The sequence below is a fragment of the Acipenser ruthenus genome, chromosome 26 (genome assembly GCF_902713425.1).
Source record: "Acipenser ruthenus chromosome 26, fAciRut3.2 maternal haplotype, whole genome shotgun sequence".
In the NCBI taxonomy this organism is placed as follows: domain Eukaryota; kingdom Metazoa; phylum Chordata; class Actinopteri; order Acipenseriformes; family Acipenseridae; genus Acipenser; species Acipenser ruthenus.
In genome coordinates, this window is record NC_081214.1 from 15,577,336 (window position 1) to 15,600,232 (window position 22,897).

A 22,897-nucleotide genomic window follows, 5' to 3' on the forward strand; every position below is an offset into this window, starting at 1 on the left:
ACAAACTATAGACGAGAAATAACATTTGTGAAGAAGTATGTTTTGATATTCTTGAAGAATTGCAATCTGCAGCATTGGCGGTAATGTAACCCAGCAGTATTTTTGAACGGTATACGAACACAATAACATGAACCATTCTTTTTAGTCTTTTGATTGCTTTGCAGGATGTTAATGCAGTCAAGAAAACCAATCAGCTTAGATGACGTTCAGCGTAGGTGGCGAGATGAGATTGTAATTTGAAGGGGGGAAAAAAAATGTATTTATGTTTCATTATTTGTGTTAAAAGCTTAACCTTTCTGCCAATTTATTTCAGGTAGAGTATTTTAGTCAAGGGCTTAAGCAGCCTCATTAAAAAGCGTGTCAGACTGCAGCGAAACCCCAAGCAGTACAATTTGTTTTGTTTAGTAACTATTATACATTTTGAGATCATTGCATTTTCAATATTCTGAGCTGCATCAGAAAAACTCAACCAATACTGCATGCAATGGTATCCACCTCTTTGACAACTGCTAGTTATCAGGCAAATTATTATTATTATTATTTATTATTATTTATTTCTTAGCAGACGCCCTTATCCAGGGCGACTTACAATTGTTACAAGATATCACATTATACATTATTTCACATACAATTACCCATTTATACAGTTGGGTTTTTACTGGAGCAATTTAGGTAAAGTACCTTGCTCAAGGGTACAACCGCAGTGTCCCCTCACCAGGGATTGAACCCACAACCCTCCGGTCAAGAGTCCAGAGCCCTAACCACTACTCTACACTGCTGCCTTTGCAGCGGACATTAATTATTGTAAGCTGAGCTTGCATCTTGTTTTCATTTTAAAAGCACATAGAAATTCAGCTAGGCCATGTCCTTTACAGAGGGCATCATTTTTTTGAGAAAGACCAATCGAAACTGTTAACAGTACACAACTCCAACAGTAAAAATAAATACATAAACAAATTACTAATGTTTTATATAATCCATAACATTAAACTCAGAAGAAAACGAAACAACTGAGTTGTACTATAAAACACAAAAAGCACAGGCCCCGTGGAAATGTTTAATAACATTTTATAGCAGGATTACGTCAAATAAAATCAGGACTACCAAATTACAGTAGTCAGACCAACACGACTTTCCAAAAGAAGGTGGTGTAAATGTTACCAGCGAGTTATTTTGACTTCAATGCTTACATTGTTAATTTGTGGTTTAAACACACCTACAGTATACATCCCCTACAACAGATGACAAATACAAAAAAAGAGCAAATCGGCATCATACAAAAGACTCCTCCGCTCGCCAAGACACCCAAGGGCTGCGTTAGGAGGCATACTGTAGACACGTTAGAATAGAAAGAATCACAGTGGCTTCACCAAATTAAAGGGCTACTGATTTCAGAATAATAAACACGGTGCTGCAGCTGAGATCCCCTGCTACACATCTATAAATCAGACAAGTCAAAGGGTTTTGTTTTTTCCCTGAAAAAGTACAGGAGTGTGGCATCGAGAGACAACTGAAGATCAAAAAAACCTTTTCAGTGCATTCCTTTTGTGTTTGAGACAATATAAAACACATACAGTGACACCAAGTTTCAATATCCACTGCTTCATATAATATTCAATATAGGTATGTTATAGGTTTAATTCTGTAAAAATACATGTGTTTCTACTTCTTTTACTGCATTATAACCCCCTGTACCATTTGCCAACAAGGACACTCTCGAATCATGCCTTACTGTATAAACATCTATAGACGATAGACTTGTTTTTATTTTTCTACTAGCGATAGGTATCCTTAATGTAATGTTAGGAGTGCCATTCAAATTGTCTGACATTATGTGTAGATTATGTGCAGGAATTAATTTGTTAATTAGCTACTAACTTCTTTTTTGCTTTTTACACAATTGAACTTTTTTTTTTCTTAGTTGAAACTGAAACTGCTAGTTCCAATGTGGGTGCCACATAGATGTACACAGGGTCAGCTTTACAGTAGTTGCAGTCACTGCAGATAGGGTTGGCTTCCCATCTATCATTTAAAGTTGATACTGTTTCCACACAAAATGAATGTTTTCTGGAAAGGTGGTCTGCGATTAGAATACACCAGTCAAATCTCAGAGACAGCGGCAGCGCGATTTGTAACCATGAACAAAAAGAAGTTAAAGAGCTGTATTCAAATTAACTCTCTCAAAAAGGTCACCTGCTAAAGAATACGAGGTAACCTTCCAGAAAAAGTCAACACCTGCCAAGAGATAACAGAATTGTACTTACAGCCAATCAGAACAGCCGTTGCCATGGTTGCAACTGTATTTGATGCGTCATCCAGATTCAGCATGTTTCCTGACATCTGGTTGAGACCGTCTACTGCATATTTAAACATGAAGGGAACCACTATATTCATCATCTATAAAACAAAACGTTTTCATTCCATGAGTACTGTTCAAGTCATCAATACATCAAGCCTTATACCCAAACTATGTAAAAGGATACATCTGAGGAGTCAAGAGCACAGATATGCACAGGTACCAAAAATGATTGACAGTTAGCTGGAAAATATAGTTAAGAGGATCGGTAATATTACTGATTTGCCAAAATTCCAGAACCACTTTGTGCTTTTTATTAAAGTAAATGTAAATGTGTTTACCGTAATTTCCAAAATCTACATAAGTGCTGTTACTGTTGTGTGCACCACATCATTAATGTATACGAGACTAGATCTGTGCACATTTGTGTGTATATGAAAAAAGACTTTGAATAAATCACATTACACTGTAAACACCCTAGTGTATTAAACACATACTTTTGAAATGGTTAAATGCGTGTAAACACTTTAAACAGCACAGCTCTACCTCTGCCACATCGAACTGATCTAAACAATTCACTTCTGGCTTGGAGAAAATATTTTAAATGATACTGACAGTTGAGATGACATACTGCGCTAATTAAAATTAATTAGAGTCAATTAAATAACTGCAGCAAGAAAGTGACGCTTAAAATGGTTAATTCCTTGTAGGAGGAATTAAGAAACTAATACCTGTAAATCAACTGCAGTAGTAATTAATTTCATGCAAATGCATTAAAAAAAAAGAAAAAGTCATATTAATTGAATTTGTACACTGTTAATACAGCAGCTGATTCCTGAGCACACAGGGGGCTTACAAAAATGCACCAGAATGCAGCATTAGAAGAGTTCATTTCTTTCATTTTGAACACAAAACAAGTGGATAGGGAACAACACACATGATGAACCCTACAGATAGGCTGTGTGCATACTGTGAAATCAGTTGGTCTAACTAATTAAGTTTAAAGAAATACTTTTGCATTAAAGACGTTATTACGTTGGACTTTCTGCAGAAGTTATCATCTCTTAATTCTATTTTTATTAGTTAGACATCCTTAATGCAGAAGGCTAATCTTCTGTGTAAAAGTTTAACTTTTACACAGCTGAACCGACTATGTCATAATATAAGGTTGTAAGACTTTCAGTGTAGGCATGAAGTAGATTAAGTTAGCAGGCCGAGGGAGAAAGCTTTACCCAAACGGTTGCAGTCATACACATCTTTTATATACTGCTTTTAGTGCTGGGACAAACAGCCGAATATTCGACCGGATATTTTTTTACATTAGGATACAAAAAATATCGTATTCGATAGAAATGCCAAAAATATCTTGCACTTATTTACCGCCTCACCAGAAGCTGCTCGACAGTTTAAAAAAAAATGGTAAACGAAAAAGAGCTCATGTGATGTGAGATTTAACATATATAAAAAAAAAATTAAAAATCACAGGATCAACACAGCAGCTCTTGAGACTCTGTTTAAAAGTTTTAGACAGCAAAAAGTAAACAGATTATGCGCGCGCACGCATAGTGATCTCTATGGAAAGCCATCTAGGTCAAAAAACTGTTGTGCTGCTTACAGCACGTCAGAAATCTCATGAAACAGAAATAAGGCAACCTTGTCACTCTGAAATGCCTCGCTTAAACAGTGCTCAACTTTCTGGAAATGTTGTGTAGTGATTTTTATATTGATTATATGTATTATATATTTTTTGTATAATGGCTTTTATTACTTTTTGAAAAATGAAAGCATATCCAACCGAATATTTAAATTATGAGCGAATATCCAAAAAGTAATAAAAGCCATTATATTGCTCTGAACGCAGGCAGAGACAGCATTGCAGCAGGGGCAGGATGTGTGCCTTTATTTTACAGCAAGATGTTAATATGCAACACGTTAAAATAGAAAAATATCCCAGGGGTAAAGAATAAGTTGTGTAGGACTTACTTTACCCCAGTGAATATTAACTACAAAACAAAGGATGCCAAATAGCAGCTCAAGTTAAACGTTTTGTTTATTCCCGAAATAAACAGTGCATAAAAAGCTGACAGTGCATAAAAGCTGATTTTATTTATTTTTTTCATTCCTTGCCGTTTCTTCACAGTAAACAGTGGCTATAGACACGTTTTCATAAAGTAATAACATGAGGTGTACTTGTGCCTTTTTGTAGCTGAACAAGCAAACAAAAAACTAAAATTTAACTTTAAATACTTCAAATAAAACAAACGTGGAAATGGATCCACATATCAGACTGAGCTCTTTTTAAATTTGCCATTTTTTACAACTGTCATGCAAATTCTGGTGAGACGGTAAATAAGTGCAAGCTATTTTTGTCATTTGTAGCAAATACGAACATCTGATTTTTGTATCCGAATACATGTCAAAAAATATTTGTTCGAATATTCGGATATTTGTCCCAGCACTACTCAGCCCTGTTTTTATTTATTTAAATCAGATGACAACCATTCAAATATCTTAATATATAAAGAAGAAAGTTTGTCTGTCTATCTGTTCCTTTATGCATTTGGACCCTGCAGGAGCCAGTGCAACCACACTTTGCATGGCCTCCTCTTTCATCCAGGGGAAGGTCGAGGGCTGTGTTTGGATGCAAAATTTTGACCCCCGGGGTACTTTATTTAGTAACCCCATTGCTGGATCACTACAGTAGCCATGTATCTCAAATTAAAGAAACCCACAAAACCAAAAAATAAATAAAAAGAACACAAATTTAAAAATAATTTAAAATGACAAAAACCAAAACAAAACAAAAAAAAAGTTAAAAAAAGCGAAGGGGGTCAGAGAGCATTGTGCGACACCCATGATCAATAACTTATAGGAAAACATAAGGCTACTGTTCCCCAAATTGTCATGCATCAAATACTGAAATATTGAATTTCTCCAGGCAGCGGCGAGTACTTCAGCTAGTTAAGAATAAAGCAAGGTAAAAGCTCAATATGGTATGGTTGATGTCATTAATTGGGTTTCACTGTGATTTGTCATGGAAACAACAGGCAAAACATGCACATCAATTGGCTGAAAAATCCCCAGCAATCTATAATACATTCTATACTTGGATATCTGTCACCAATTTTGAACTGTACCCATGTAAGTGGTGTTTAAATGAGTGTGCCAGTATGATGTTTGGGGGTTGGATATTTGTGGAATGTATATGTAACTGAGGGTTTAGGCCTTTGGGAAAGAGGTCAGTGGCAAATACAGCACAATTAGTTTGAAATATTACTTCCCAATTTTACATAGTAAACAGAATTTCAGACAGTTCTGTAAATATCAAATGTCTGCAAGCCAGCTTGATCTTATTGCTCAGAGGTTTTGCTTCATCTTCGGGAGGTTTAAAACCAAAGACCCCCCCCCCCCCCCCCTGTTTTTATATAATGGAGCGTTGCATGTTTATTGGTGAAGGCATTACATCTTTTCCAATAAACTCAAAGAAATAATGGTCCATTTCATTTAAACTCACTTAACCTTAGGGTTTGCTTCAGCAGTCTAACTGTAATAAAGGATGTCTTTTACATACGGTTTTGGTTTAATAGTTTTGTGTGCAATGGGTGTGAATGTCATTGTCTCTTTGTTTTTTTTTTTTGTTTTTTTTTAAACATTTGTCAGATGAAAGACGACTCGGAGAAACAGGTCTCAATAATGCTGAACTGTTGCTGTATGAATACGAACAGAACAGGAGTATTAGATGTTTATCTATACAGAGGAGTTGTTATGCAGAATGTCAAACAATTCATTTAACAATTACCCACCACAATGTATATACCATAGACAATTATTTAAAATAAATAAATTATATATATATATATATGGTCTATTCCGATTAGTTGATTAACCAGTCCGATTAACCTGTTAGAGTTAATTGCAGATTAATTGTTTTAACAATTTAAATCATGCAGAATTGTATTTTTTTTATATAATATAAAATCAACTAATAGAAGATCTGCATTTTCTTTGCAGCAGTCCAATCATGAGTGAGCAGAGGCAGGACATACAGTTGAAGGTATTCTGACTTGGTTAAAGGTCTTGAGTAGGTTTAACCAATGGGAGAGTCAAAGATCTGCCCCTTGTTCTGCAGGTGTCCAATCATGAGTGAGCAGAGGAGGGACATACACCGTTGAATGTATTGTCCCTTTCAGTTGAAGGTCTCGGGTGCTTAACCAATGGGAAAGTCAAAGATCTGCCCTTGTTTTGCATCTGTCCAATCATTAGTGAGCAGAAGCGGCACAAATATGGAATTTCACACAATATTGCTTATTATAGAGACCGTTATTGAGAATTATATTGAGAACTTCGAAGGAATATTTCAAATTGTTTTTTACAAATTTAAAAAAATGGTCAGACAATGGAGACATTGTAGTCCGATTTGGTTACGAATCAATTTTCAAGAAGAACTTTCTCAGAAAAACCTCTCTCAGAAAAAAGAAAGATTGTTTTAAAAAAAGGGAGGTATACACCACAAATACCCGAACTGGCACGGGAAGGGAAGGGAAGGGATATACTCACCACTTACAAAATTCTAAGTATGAAAGGTATCTGTGGCTTACCGGTAGCTGTCCATTCAAATAATTATACAGCTGGAACTGTCTTTTGTTCAGTACAGGTGATATGCAACAGCACTGGCTACAGCAATCTAGGATGTCTAACGAAGTCAGCACAACAACATGAGCATTCCCAAAGTCACTTGCACGCCGCTGTAACACTCAAAACTTTTGGACAAACCTGGATTGATGTTCAACTGGGTGAGCAGAAGCGTAGGGATACAATGCATCACAATGAGCAAGTAAGAAAAAATCGTGAGGTTCTTAAATGCTTGATCGACTCCGTTTACCTTGGCAAGCAAGAACTGGCATTCAGAGGGCACGATGAAAGCACCAATTCCTCAAACAGAGGTAATTATGTGGAATTACTTTCTCTGATTGCTGAATACGACAGCATGTTAAGCAATCACTTGTCAATAGTCACAGTATTCTCGGGTACCTCTAACAAGATTCAGAACAACTTCATCTCTTCGGTGTCTCGGGTTCTGCCAGTAAAACCAGAAAGCACACAAAGCCAAGTACGTAGTTGTACTTGTGGTAGATGAAACAACTGATGATGGAAACGCAGCTCAGCTGTCTTGTGTTTTCAGGTATGTGACTGACAGTGGCCCGAAAGAACAGCTGTTCTGTGAAAATGTGCTACATTTACTAAATTAAAAATAATAATAAAAATGCTTTAAAAAAAAAAAAAAAAAGACCAAATTCCCATTGGGCTTATTCTTTTTTTATTCTATTGATTTTTTTAGTATTACTATGCAGGACAGCCGCTATAAGATAATTACCTTTATTAAAAATGTGCATGGATTTATCTACCGATTAATCAACTAATGCCCATAAATTAACCAATCAAATATTTTTTAAATCAAATTTAAGCCCTAATTTCTCTATAATTTGGTGTGTGGGTGTTTTTTTTTTTTTTTTTACTTTGTAGTTAAGTCTTTGTATAGGATTTCTTTGCTTAGAAAATACTAACCAGGGTTGTCAGTATACATCAGAATGTAATATAAAGAGAGTGCATGTATGTAGATATGGTTTAAACGCCGACACCTGCACAGCATTTAAACATTCATAAATGTACATCCCTATATTATACATGTATACCTATGGTATATGCATATGAAAATAATCCAAGCCACGCATAAGACAATTCCTAATGCATGGTCATGTGATTTTGTTCAGCCAATCACAGCGTTTAATTTATCCAAGCCATTTTATCAATACATATACTGTACATTCATGCTGTGATTTATTTCTAAAGAATGTATATGTATACCAACACAGCTATTTATGTTGCAACACTAATACAATGAAAAAGAAATCTGGTGCTTGGTAGTGCAGCATTTCCTTGTAGCCTGTGGGCTTGCATATGAAAAGCATTGAGGTATTGTGTTACATTAATAATAGAGTCTTTCATTACCTAGGCTAGCCTGTCTTTGTACTGGCTCCTTTACATGCATTCATTCACTCATTGAGATCACGACGCGTCTTCCTTGCAGCCAAACATTACGAGCAAATTTACCCCACCCAAAAAATGAAATTCAATATTTTAAAACACACTGCATGGGTTTACTAAAGTATGTAATGCCTTGATTATGGATTTGGGAAAGGGAACAGTAACACTAAGCCTGAGCCATTTGAATATTCTTGAATTATAACAGCTGTTTTCCAAATCAGACTTGCTTACTTGCATCTGCCAGAAATGTATGAAGTAAAAAATGACTGTTGACATGTTCAAAGTGTATATACATGTCAATTCTACAATTTTGATACGCTAATTAAATCGTGAAATATCAGAATATTCAACTGAAGAAGAAAAAAAAAAAATCATGGAGTGAAGAAATTATATTTATCACTACACTGTATAAAACATACTGTACACATGTTTGCGGGAATGGATACAAGACAAAGGAAAATGAATTCAAAATTACACAGGAATGGTGATATTGCAGAAATGAAACTTTGTGAAACAAAGAGGACATCTGGAAAGCAAAATCAAAACGTTAAAATTGACAGTCAAGGAGAAACACACACAGTCTACTCCCAGTATACCACCTCCTCCTCCTGTGAATACAAATGCAGTTATTATAGCAAGATTTCTGTGATATGGCAGAATAAACAAGGAGAATCTATACAGTACGTACTGTTAATTTAGAATTGGCAAAGCATTTTACAAATCATACATCCAATTGTTAATAAAAAAATCAAGGATTAAAAAAAAAGTGAAAACTTTGCATGGTTTCTGAAGTACTTTATAATGTTCCCCAAAGCGCTCTGAAAAAAGGACACCAATTCCAAGATGCTACTGTAAACAAATAATTTTTATAGGAAGAGAGTCAACTACAGCCAAAAAAGCCCTGGTCCTGGGGGAGCATCCCACTGAAAAATGCTTGGTCCTTGAAGGGTTAACAGAGAACACCCAAGGCAATGAAAGCCCTTAAACAGCAACAGACAAGAAAAAATAAAAATAAATAAATAAAAAAAATTACATTATATATATATATATATATATATATATATATATACCCAATTGTTTTACTTGTCATCATTTTGTAAATAACTGCTAGACATTTACATACAAGACAATCATTAAGGGAATAACAAATCAGCAAGGTTCTCTCAGTTCATTTAGAATCCAGCACTCAATGAGTCACTGCAGGTACCTTGCACATTGATATCACATTAGACTCTGTTGGTTACAACTAGATTTCACAAGATTTTACCACAAACATCAAAAGGGACCACACTGCTCTTAACATATTTCTGATGAGACCTCTTGCCAATGGCACTGAAAAGATTAAGCTTGGTATTGTGGACCATAAATATGAATATTCCTGTTTTAAAATTAACATTTGATTTTTTTTTAATGTTACTGTAGCTCGAAAAAAAGCAGCTTATTAAATATTCTTTTTATAATACTGAACGCTATTTTGCTGAACATTATATTAAATAAGAATATCTTTGGACGGGTGAGAATACTGACATGGGACACCCTTGCTAAATCCAGCAATAAACCCACATGCATGATCCAGGATGAAGATTGGTCCTCCAAGAATACAGGGCATTATTAAGATGGAACAAGGAGCTTTGTCTGCTAGCCTGCTTGAGAGCACAAAATCACTGCATGCTCTAGGGAGTATTGAGATAAAGGGTCAAAGCTCTAAGAGACAGCATCCATCTCTGAATACTGCAGACTCTGTGTCTGGGAGACATTAAAAAATAGCTGCAGTACTTCTCAAAAATGTATATCTATATCTCACTGTTCAAATAAAACTGGGAGCTGAAGGTGTACAAGACCACCATGCTACAGCAAGGGAGGCAACGCAGATCAGCAGCAATCAAAGAACTTCAAACACTGTAAACAGGTTCCACTTTACTAAGTATTTTTTCTTGCAGTCCAGGTTAGTGTTACTCACAGCGTACAGTATATAAAATATACAGCATATATCCAGAGAGAGATGCAGTCTGGTTCAGATCAATAAAGCAGGAGTTGTGCCTAAGTTCTTAGAAATCAGGTTTTGCTCATTTTCGCACAGCTTGATGGGATGGCAGCATTAAGATTTTGTGATAAAACGATGTTGTTTATCTGTGTTGGCTCACTGCTAGCATGTCAATGTTTATCTTAATCCTGCAGACATCAGGATCAAAATACAAAAATATCTGAACGGCCACTGTAAATGTGAATGCTCTACCAGAAATACATTGACTTAAAAAGATAAAAGCTAGCACTGGGGAGTGGGCAACCTGCTAAACTATCTAAAAGTCCTCAGGGTTAACAGATTATTTTGTATTCAAGTTTTCAGCAGATAAATCCAAATTAAAACATTAACTTTTTTCCTCCAATAAACTCCCAATTCAGTATCATTTTGCAATCTGGTAATGTTTTTTCAACTAAAAGAAGTTAAATCTACTGAGTATAAATCATACAATATTACTTCTATAGGCATTTTTTATGAGATCCCCTTATTCCTTCGTTTATGTTTTTATAATGTTTTTATTTATCTTCATTGCTGTTTAGTTAAGACTAAAATCAGATGGAAAGAAGGTATCAAAGAGAGAAGCTTGCAACTGAAATGTCTAAACTAACTGGAGAGGCAACCAGATCCAGTTTTGCCCAGAGGGCTAAACAATACAAGAATGCAGCAAACAGACACCCAGGAATATTAGTCTTACTATTAGTTAAAGCTGCAGCATGCATCTCATGTACACTCTACTTTGACAGTCCAATTTAAGCTGTAGTGACACCAAGTGAACCAATAGGAATACCTTTTACAATAGAATAACGTAGAAAGGACCAACTACAGGCGAGTAATCATACTTTCTTTCTAGAATGTATTATCGCTTTACATTATGTATTGGACAAAACCCAGCATAAGACTGGAGACTTAAACTCCAAACAAATTCCCAGAGGATGAGTCAGCCATGTCTATAACCTGGCTAGCAGAACCCAGGACAATGCAATTGGCCTAGTTCAATGAACGCCTAGCTAATCTATGCATTCAAGGACACACACACACACACACACACACACAATTCAGCACATAAGACTCCAATGGAAGCTTCAATACCAATCTGTTCACACAGAAATGCATGCAGGGTTGTAAATAATAGAAGCATTCAACACACTGATTATGACAGCAGAAATACAACGCAATAAAATACAATGCAGTGCTCCCTCAAAATATCATGATATCTGATCATTCATTAATTTGGTTACTTTACAGTTGGGCCATGTTGACTGTAAACTGTACAAGGGCGCTTCAATATTTCACATTGTTTGATGCAAAATAGAAAAATAAAAAGATGGTGCACTGTACAATACAATGCAATAAAATACACAAAAACAGCTGTATAGGGCCATTCATACAAGAGCCCAATGGGCTGTCCTGTAAAAATCTGTTAAATTCATATTGAAAAATGCTTCTGGTTAACTAGAAACTCCTACAGTCCTACAGTAAACAATTTCATATGCCATGGAGGAGAAAATGTGTTTCTTAGATGGTCCTTACCTGTAGAACCCTTTAATGTATTTGATCAAGGACCATGACTGTGTACACACAATCATACTGAAGTGTCATTCTGGGCTCGTGATCGGGTAAACATGACAAACACACTTCGTTTCTTTGACTTGCTGGGCCACCATACTTTACAGTACAGCTCTTGTTAACACATATCATTGAATAGAAGAAGGAACTGAATTTCACTGCCTGCTTGCTTTTTTTTTGTGTGACGTCACTGAGACAGGCATTTAATTTTTAAAGGGCAGAGACATTTGCAGCAAGCACGCAGAAACAAAACATGACAAGAACTTGTCTACAGCTAAGAAAAAAATGGAAAAACACTGTAAATCTGATGTATTTGACTTAGTTATATTATAACATTTATTCTGTCTCATGTTTAATATATATGCTTTTACAACATTTATAAATATCAAGAAATATAAGCAGATACTTTAATACTTTTTATAGGAAGAGAGTCAACTACAGCCAAAAAAGCCCTGGTCCTGGGGGAGCATCCCAGAGAAAAATGCTTGGTCCTTAAAGGGTTAACAGAGAACACCTAAGGCAATGAAAGCCCTCAAACAGCAATTGCCAAGAAAATAGATATATTTATAATAAAAGCCATATTCCTGACACCAATGCATAAAACTCATTGTTTTACTTGTCATCATTTTGTAAATAACTGCTAGACATTTACATAGAAAACAATCATTAAGGGAATAACAATCAGCAAGGTTCTCTCAGTTCATTTAGAATCCAGCACTCAATGAGTCACTGCAGGTACCTTGCACATTGATATCACATTAGACTCTGTTGGTTACAACTAGATTTCACGAGATTTTACCACAAACATCAAAAGGCACCACACTGCTCTTAACAACATATTTCTGATGAGACCTCTTGCCAATGGCACTGAAAAGGTTAAGCTTGGTATTCTGGATCATAAATATGAATATTCCTGTCGACATTGCGGGACACTGCGAAATTAAAAAAAAAAAAAAAAAATCCCTTACTTTAACACAACCAAGAGCGCACCACATTTTCAACCCCTAGCAAAATAGTGCTTCCAGTACAGCCTTCTCCTTTAGTACATAGGAGTAAAACTGCTGGCTCATAGTTCTCTTTGACCTGAATCTCACTCTTGATGAGGTCCACACTGCTGCGGTTCCGCTGGTCAGTCCATGCAACTGTCATTAGTGAAAACTGTCTCGAAGCAGGCGTTGGTGACAGGAATGCTCAAAACAAATGAGACCAGGTACTGTCATGTTTGGCATTTTCGTGCTCCTTAATAAAAGTACACCATTCCTTTCCCAAAGGGATCTGTTGAGGTTGTGAATTCTTTCAGACATGGCAGAACACCACAAACACAAAAGAATCATACAGAGCATCCATGTCGAGTTTGGTAGATATCTGAAGGGCTTCCACTGCTTCACAGAGCTCAGAAAAGTTGAACTCTTTCTTCAGTGATAGGCTTCAAGTGATTCTCATCAGAGAAATCAAACCATTTTGTCAGGTACATGAAAGCATGTTGGTAAAACACTAAAAAGACTTCTTTGATCGAGGCAGCCTGTGAAGCAGGGAATTTCTTCAGGAGAGAGTTGGTCTCAAATCTAAAAAGAATAATCAGTTTTTCTTTGCTGAATTTTCAGTCTGAGGTTGGACAGCAGTTCATATAGTTCACAGGCTGTCACCTCATTTCCCTCAACAAGGAGAACACACTCATGGAACATCTTCAGTGTATGCTGTAGGAATGTCAGGTAGATTTCAAGTTCACACGGTATTCCCTTGCCATCCTTGTCGTTTTCGAAGTATTTCTACAGTGATCTCGGGCATTGATCTTCCCCAAGTGACAAAAAGTAACTCTTAACAGCTGGCCAGCAATCGTGTAATCTCTTAACAGCAGGAAACAAACTCAGCCACATTATTGTACAGTGTCTTGTACTCTTCCGTCACAAAATCAAAAATGCTTTTTAGTTGGTGGACGCGTTTGGCGGTTGATGAGAAGTGGCTGTAAATTTTCATTATTGTGCTCTCAATATCCAGTCTCAGCTTGTCAGCAGCATGGCGCGCACAGTTGTGTATTATGTGTGCCACACAGTTCGCTTTTATGATGCCACTATTCTGATCTCTGAGCTTTTGGAAAACAGAGTTATGTTTCCCATAATTTACACTAGCATTGTCGGCTGTGTAGGCAGAAACCTTGTCTAAACTCAGGCCATGTTCGTGCAGCCTTGCAGTAATCGGAGTGAATATGGCATCAGCTGTCTCTTCGTGATCATCATAAAAGTCCAGCAATTTTTTTTGTACACCACATTCGGGTGTCCAAAATCGAAGTGCGAGAGAAAACAGTGTTGTATTGCCATGGTTTGAGGCATCTGAAGCAACAGAAAAGAACGGCCTGGTATCAACTTTAAAGTCGCTCTCGGTCATTTTAGAATTTAAAATCGCCTATGCACTCTGACAGAAGCAGGAGCAGGCATGTCTGTAACAATTGCAGCACATTTTGTGGGTATTTTGCGGGACACTGTAGATGTTGCAGGACGCGGGACAAAGGGTCCAAATGCAGGACTGTCCCACGATTTGCAGGACAGTTGGTCACCCTACAATAGACAGTTACATGTATCTTATTGCAGCGCCAGGGCCCAATACAATCCATTGTATTTATGTGCAGCATTCTGCAGCAGTGATCTCAATATAGGAAATGCATGTGTTTGTTTTTAAAACCACCGTCAGTCACATGCATCCCCCAAAGAGTCATTATGATGAGAAAGTTGATGACCATGACATGCATCAACAGTATGTACAGAATAAGATTCAGTCATTAAATGTTTAAAATCACAATTTGAAAAGGGAGACACTGTATGCAAGAATGCAAGTATGCCATACAGACGGATGGATGAACGGACAGACACACACCCCATCTCCCCAGAATCCGAGTCTCAATAATTTAGGATAGATAATGTTAATAACAAATTGTCAAGAGATTTATGAAAATGTAAGCGTGACATACAGATGGACAAACAGGAGACCCCCCCCCCCCCCCAGCATATCTCTAGAATCTTATAGTTTCAAGAACTTTAAATAAGAAGTCAATTTTTCCTGCTACAGCACTAAGGTTTTTGGCTTCCTCTTCCTATTCACCTTTCCCGTGTTCAAGGCAGAAGGGCCCCACATAGTATCTTATATGCAAGTGTAAGGCAAAGGTACTATTATTTGTAACACAGGAAGTGATCTTATAGTTTACAGGAAAAGTTGGTTTCACCCAAGTCAAATAGGAAAAAATCAACTGCAAAGGGCCTGTGCTGCTATGCCAATGTTTAAAGGCTTGGTTATGACTGCTATAAAATACCCAATCTCATGGTTTTCAATGCAGGGATTTATCTGTTTGTTGCCAACATTATGTGCAGAGCTTACAGTTAGCATTGTGTTGATGGGAACCGCGGCTCTGACATTGTTCATTTTCTAAACACATTCATTTAGCAATTAAACTCCTGGAAATTACCAATATTGGATGTCACTCTTCCTGAAGAGGCATCATTTTTCTGAAGAATCAATAAATTAGTTTCTTTAAAACTACATTTAACAGGGACATTAAAATGAAATTAACAAGGCCACCGCAGAGTTTTACCACGACAGGATAATTTCCATGTGTAAAACAGGGGCAGCACGCTGGGCTGAATAATGAGGTTCACTCCAAAAGGCCGGAAGATCGAATTACTCGGTAACTGTGCAGTCATGAATGCAGTCACAGGGTGGCATTATGTAAATCAAGCACCAGTGAAAACCTGTCTCAAATATCAGGGCAAATAAAGGGCATAGGAGATGGGGCTAATACCAAACATCTACTAATCAGGCAAGACAACTTTATTCACATGCAGCAACAACAGATTCCAACATCAGAGTTAATAAAAGGAGCGCTAACAAAGACGACTTCTTATTTTGACACATTGACGCACGCACACACAAGTCTCCTTATATACCCTGATTCTTATACTCTCAAAAATGGAGTTGGATAAGCAGTAATAATTGGTAATAAACTGTTCTCTGGATACGCAGTCGCTTTTTCAAACAACTCATTCACCTCGTACAAAATGCGTCCTTCAGTTTTATACTTTACTGCATTATTTATGTAGAGATGATTATCTATTCAGGAATAAAGATATTCTGAAGTTAAATTGTGCAGTGTATACCCTATATACCAGCATTATTGCATTGCCTTTGACTGCTTAATGGATCTGCAATGCCACTTATTTTGAATAGGTGGTGAATCTCCACCCTAGTTAAGTGAATAGAATTGAACTGAATTGAATATATTGTCTTGTTCATGATCAAACCTGAACACTGACACCATTTATTTACAGCAAAACAAGCTTTATAGACCAACTCATACTGCCAAGGACACCAACACATTTAGCCTGCAATTATGAAGCCAGCACCTTAAAAGGTTTCTTAGATATTAGGTTTTAATTTTCTAAAATGACTGCCACAAAAGGGTGACTGTAAATTTTTATTGCACAATACCCATAAGTTAACTTAACCTAGCAAATCATAGAATGCAGTTGGGTAACAAATCTTAAGCCAATATCTAGAAGCATTTGGTCTTTACCGTAATGACATTTCTAAATGTGTCCCATAAAAAAAGCTCTGCTATACAGTAGAAGACAGACCCCATCCCTGTAACCACACCCAATACTGACCTTTGCACTTGCAAGAAGCACCAGTGAGATGGCAACTCGAGCACGGAGGTCCGGCCTGTCCTTTGGCCAAACATATGACAACATTGCTGCTAGAATCTTGCCAGCATGCACCTCCTTCAACTGTTAAATGGGGAAGAAAAAGTGAAACAAGGCATTACTTACAAAAGAAAGACCCAAGTGTAACCAACACGGATTACCGTACATTAAAAGGAACTCCAGTAAAGGCAGTTCCAGTATCTAGTGCAGGGCGAGTCATGCGATCAGGAACATACTGGTTTGAATCCTGGTTGTGGAGAGCTGATCTTGACCTTTGCTCTCCCATGGGTTGGGGAAGAAAGACTGGTATAGTTCACCAACTCCTAGTGGGCACGCCCCACAGTCCAGACTGATATTTCCCAGTTTAGATGCCTCTAATATTTCATACCCATACGAAGTTGCTCTTCAAATGTACCATCTTTTCAGACTAGAACACAGACTTATTTTCAAAGCATTTACCAGTCTACTTTCTTTGTTAATTTTACAAAATTAAAACCAACAAAGTTCTTTCTTTGGAACATTAACATGGAATTCTCTCCTTTCGAAGATTAAAAATTTCAAGTTAATGCTCTGGAGGATATAACGTTTTACTGTAATTTAGATATGTTATTATTACTATGATGTTTCCTATTTACGTAAAGTTAGATTCCATAGTTATTCACCAAATGTGCTTGTGCAACTATCCATTACAGACAGAAGTAATTGGCTAGATCAATTAGTGAGTGCTTCATTTCTCTGCTGTGAATTCCAACCCAGCTGTGACAGATTATACTGCACATCTAATATGAAAAAAAACTCAGTGTGTACAGCTCACAGAAATAATCCTAAAATTACATTGAAGAATTATGGTACCCAACAAGAGTAAGACAATCCTATAAATGATGGTGGAAAAAAAATAGATAAACATATATAAAGTTTCAGGCAGATTAGTGCCAAGATGGGAAATTTAATTGGGGTGTGTTTGACCTTGGCTTTGGATGTTAACAAATCCAATGAAGAGAGAAAATTCAGACAAGCTTCAAAATAACATCGGTGTCTATGGAGCTGCTGGTGACTCCCATTTCAGTAACAGCAGCCTGTCAAGACAGACAGCCTGTTACAGGGGTAGCTGCTCACCTCTTCACTGTCAGCTGCCACCTGCTGTGGGGACTGCGCTGCAAACAGCTTGTGTAAATTCTCTTTACTGTGAGCGAGTCCAAAAGATGGCCTCTGAATAGATTTCAGATTCACAACAACCCCAACACCTGAATCAATGTCTGACCTGTGGCACCAACATCAGTGTCCCTAACAGATGAGACAATGGCACAATCTACAGTTGCGTACTGTGCCAGCAGGCACCGTGAGAGCTAACCCCCTTCACAGCCTCCTCTCAAGCAGGTACAGTCAATTGTCCGAAGTAGACATCAGACCACTATTCAGCACAAGATTGGGATTTTAACCTAGGCCTCCAGAGGTTCCACTAAGCAATAAAACTAACTTTTCTACTCAAATATTAACTGTAAAAATCAAGAAAACTAACATTAAAAGCTAATGTTCCTGATGTGTCTTGGCAGTTCATTGCTGGATATCTAAGTATTACATTAACTGCTGTTGAATAACTACCCACCAACCATGCTGAATGCACAGTGACCTGTTCTTGTCACTCAAAAAAATAAATAAATTAAAGACACAACACAAAAGTTTCAAGATGTTTCACAACTGCCAAGATGTAATGTTATTTTAATACAGTATTTACACATTTGAAAAATAACTTTCTTGTAATGGGTTTGATAGACCTGTCTTTTTGTGTGCATGAGGATGGTTAGTATTAAGGTGTGGTGCTTCTATACAAGCAGTAGTAAAGCATTTCAGCAACTGCACCAAATTACACACCAAGGACAAGGCTGTCCTTACCAGTTTAATTGTGCGTAGAATGTCACCATGTTACTTTGCAGCAGAGGTTTTGAAATGGTGTAATCATGCATTATGACCCTGTAAGTGAAATCATTAAGACATGCAAGTCTTAAACAATAAAGCATCCGTGTTCGTGGGACTGATTAAAAAAAAAAAAAAAAAAAAAAGAGCTGAGCAAAGAAGAGAAAAGAACAGATCACAGTAGCAGCCACAAAAGCATATCCCCTGCCATGGATAGTAGGAACAGTAGCAATGCAAGGTGGTTATGAAAGTGAAGGGTAGTTATGAATTACCAGTTACTGTATTATCAGAGTGATTAACTGCCTCTTTGGAATCGCTTTCTATCAAGAGCATCATATACAATATCTAATAATTTTACTAGCAATTAAAATTGAATAAATCTGGGATCCCACAAACACACGAGATACCGTGCTAGTCTTTATCTATAAAAAGTAAGCATTTCAACTGTGTAATAAATTTGCACCAATATCTGAAAGGACAAGGTTTCTAGAACATTACAAATATGAAATGTGTCTCAAATGGTTTTGAAGAACGAGCTGGTGAAAGAGCAGCAGAGGGCAAATATTGAATTAATAAGCACCCCAAGACCCCTTGATTTGCATAATGTCCGGAGATGTGAAAACACAGTTTGTTTGCTCAAAATACTGTGTTTACATATCATGTTAGGGGAAATAGCCTGTCTATAAAACGATAAAAGAATAGTAAATATACCCTTAATATTATGTTTGCATGGCTGGATACATTATTCAGAATATAGAATATCAACACAAATATAATGTTTTTTTAAGGGATACAAACAGAGAATTACAAAGCACATTACATACATTAGACAGACTTTCCCTGTTAAGAATTGCCTCTTTTTGGGTCTTCTTAGTAAAATGTGCCAGCAGGTAGAAGAAACAGAGGTAACAGAACAGACTGTTGAAGAGAAAGGATAATTTCCATATTTCATTGGAAGTCTTGATCAAAGTAAAAATGAATAGACCAGGTAAATGGCAGGTCCTGTCCCCATGGAGTGCCAGACACCAGGCTTGAGCACAAGCTTCATTAAGATTTAGGAGAGAATGTGTGATTTGTAAAAAAAACTATAAATTACGATTTGGACTGGATCCCAGGCAGACAAATGATTGCGTATTACAGCTGGGATTACAGGTTAAGCTATTTCATCAATTTTGCACCATTTTGCACACAAAGTCCTGTTTGTCAGTGTAAATTGGAGCCTGAATTACCTGCTAATGTTCATCCAGATTTCCAAAGCAAATAACATTAGATTTGTAAGTGCCTGTGATAGACATGCTGCATCAAACTGCAGCTAAAAGATTCTTATACTGTATGTTTAACAGTTAAAAATCAGGCAAAACTTTACAAGCACACAAAACGCCTTGCATCATCACTGTACAGTACAGTGCTTAATTGAAATATTTTGATCTTAAAAATATCGTGTTTGATAATGTTGGCAGCTTCACTTGCACAGTTTCCCCCCCCCCCCCCCCCCCCCCAAGTCATCGCAGTTAATGAATACCTCCTTCATACCGAACCAGAACAAAACAGCTTGATAGTTTAAGAATTCATGACAAACACTGGGTCACCTGCTCCAACAAGTGAATGGCAGGCAGCCATTGTCACAACCAGCTCCTGCCTTCTACTCTTTCAGCACTAAGGGGTCGAACTGATCACCCTCTATCCCACAAAGACGGATTTTATTGCTTTTTAATGTAATGGGGAAATCACTCTAGATTGTATCAGCCACCTATCCGTGCTTATACTAGGATTACTACAAAAATGGTTAATGCAATCCAGGTGGACTCCCAATTAAAATGTCTGTAAAATGTCTAAATAAATATCCAGATGTGACTTGACTTAAGGCAGGGTATAAGTTGATGAAATTAACCCCTTAGTAACTTTATAGAAAGAGATACAAATTAATTGCTATAGGCATGAATATACATAAACTAAGACAAGATAAGTTTATTGGTCTAATGTTTCAAGTGGTTTTATTTGTCCCACACTACAAAAGCAGTCATTTTTCCTAGACTATAAAGTACAGCAGTGCTGAAAGAGCTAATAGTCCTCTCTATATTTCAACTTTAGAGGCATTTTGCAGTGTTCAATAGCTTACCTTATCTGGAGTTGTTTTTCTGTGCAGCTGTTTTTTATAGGTGGATGTCAGTGGTCAAGAAGCTCACTAATCCAAGTTAAACAACTTTAAATGCATTCCAAGTTAAACACATGGCACCACCTGGTGGCCTGCAGAAGTGTGTGCACCTCCCCAATGTATGTAAATTTCTGTTTTACGAATCAATTCACTGACATTAATAAACTTTAATTAAAATACTGCATTGCTAAACACAGCATGCCTGTGGTGGCTGGATAATAGCTCATTACTTTTTCACAGATTTCACGAAGAACGAAAACAAGAAGTATTGCAGAAAATGTTTTGGGCTTGAAATTATTTTATTTAACTCTAAAAGGAGGTCTACGTTTCTTTTCTGATTAGAAAACAAACTCCTAAACTAAATCTTTTCAGGAAGAGAGAGAAACTAAAATGATCTTTAAAACAAAAAACATTAAAACAAAAGGCAGCAATAACGGCATTAGATGCATGTTACGACCCTCCTCGCACCACAGTGCTCCCTCATTATGTTATCCTGTGTGGAAATGCTTATAATTTTGAGCCTGGTGAAAATATTCAGATTTCATTTGGTAGCATTCGGTATAAAAATGTAAAATGAGAACCGGTAGGGCAAGTTTTCAATTCTGGGAACTGTGTGGTGAACGCCATAATTGCAGAAACCCCATTTGAGGGAATAAAATTAGATATTTGAGGTGCCACCATTTACTGTTGGAGAGGGGACAGTTGTCTATTCAGGGATACAATACATTTTATAATCAAGGGTGTGGTTGATGGGCAATAGAGCCTGTTCATGTCGCTATCCCTAAAAAATGGATACAATTTTGGGATACAATTTCTCTTACAAGATTGTCTACTCATTAAAATGACTTGCATATTGAAAAGTGTCAAACGATAACAATACTTCGTAAGCAGCCGTTTACGTAAACCAGGAAACAAGCCAGCACTGGGTGTGTTTTATGTTCTTACCACGTTTTTTGGATCCGAGTGGAGACGCCCACCCGCGTTCCCGTGCCAGCATGTCCGCTTGTCTACTATCTGCCACCCCTGCAGGCCCTGATTTTAGGGAGAAACACATGGTGAAGTGCTGTGCAAAGGGAGTATTACAGTATGCCCATTCTTCTTCATCATGAAGCAATGCAACTCAAAGAAAGTCAATTATACTGCATTGATAATGCACACATGGCACAGTTCTGCAGCCGGTAGTAATTTATAGCTGGGTCAGGTTGCCTGGAGCAAGCTGACTGGACACTGCTCTTACACACCAAATGGTGTAGCCATCTGTGCAACGGTTTTCAAACCAAGAAAAAAGTGTTTGTAATTTTTGACTTCCTCCGACTAGGTACACTGCTTTTCATACTGCTCGGAGAGTTCTGATACTTTGAAACGTGAAACTTTAGTTCTACAGTATGAATGCTGTTACCAATGAGGCAAGGGAGCATGTTCATGAAGAATTTCATTTCTGTCAATAGCATGGAACTGCAATACATTCACTGACTACTTAATGCTCTCTGAATCAATCCCAAGATAACAGATACTTTCATGGATAGCTTCAATTATAATTTCCCTAAAAAGCATACAAGAATGTGAAGAGCATTTCCCAAAATTTGTTGAGCAAAACTTGGCCACCAACTTACCTTTGCAGCATCTAACAACTGTTTGCAATTGTCACTTCCAGCATTTTGCCATGCAGCCTGCCTTAAACACGACTGTGGAACCTACAAGAAAATGTATCAGTTAGTTACAGCTTATTATTCTGACACTGGCAGAAAATACGCCATATTAAGTATCATTCCTTCTTCACAACACCTGCTGAGAGACAGAGTGGTTTCTGTGGTTTAACTTGGATTGAAATCACAATGACCTGCGTGAAACTCTCCTTTATTATAGCTTCCTTAAAGATAAAAACACATAATAGGCCAATCTATGCAATGTGCCAAGATGAGAACACATTCTGTCTGAAATAAATAAAACACATTTTACTGAACAGAACAGTGTTTCTGCTTGTTAGCAGTGTGGGCAGCAGTGTGGAGTAGTGGTTAGGGCTCTGGACACTTGACCAGAGGTTTGTGGGTTCAATCCCCAGTGGGGGACACTGCTGCTGTACCCTTGAGCAAGGTACTTTACCTAGATTGCTCCAGTAAAAATCCAACTGTATAAATGGGTAATTGTATGTAAAATAATGTGACATCTGTATAATGTGAAATAATGTATAATGTGATATCTTGTAACAA

General features: G+C 37.1%; 1 protein-coding gene across 1 annotated transcript in view; it reads right to left on the bottom strand.

Annotated features, from left to right (window-relative positions):
- LOC117430792 (iron-sulfur clusters transporter ABCB7, mitochondrial) overlaps window positions 1–22,897 on the bottom strand; it is a 54,712-nt gene that overhangs the window by 24,848 nt on the left and 6,967 nt on the right. Inside the window, exons 2-5 of the mRNA XM_059000850.1 lie at window positions 22,301–22,381; window positions 21,633–21,719; window positions 16,583–16,702; window positions 2,265–2,397 (exon numbers count right to left, since the gene is read on the bottom strand). Coding sequence (XP_058856833.1) covers window positions 2,265–2,397; window positions 16,583–16,702; window positions 21,633–21,719; window positions 22,301–22,381 — 421 coding nt within the window. The remainder of the gene's footprint in view (window positions 1–2,264; window positions 2,398–16,582; window positions 16,703–21,632; window positions 21,720–22,300; window positions 22,382–22,897) is intronic.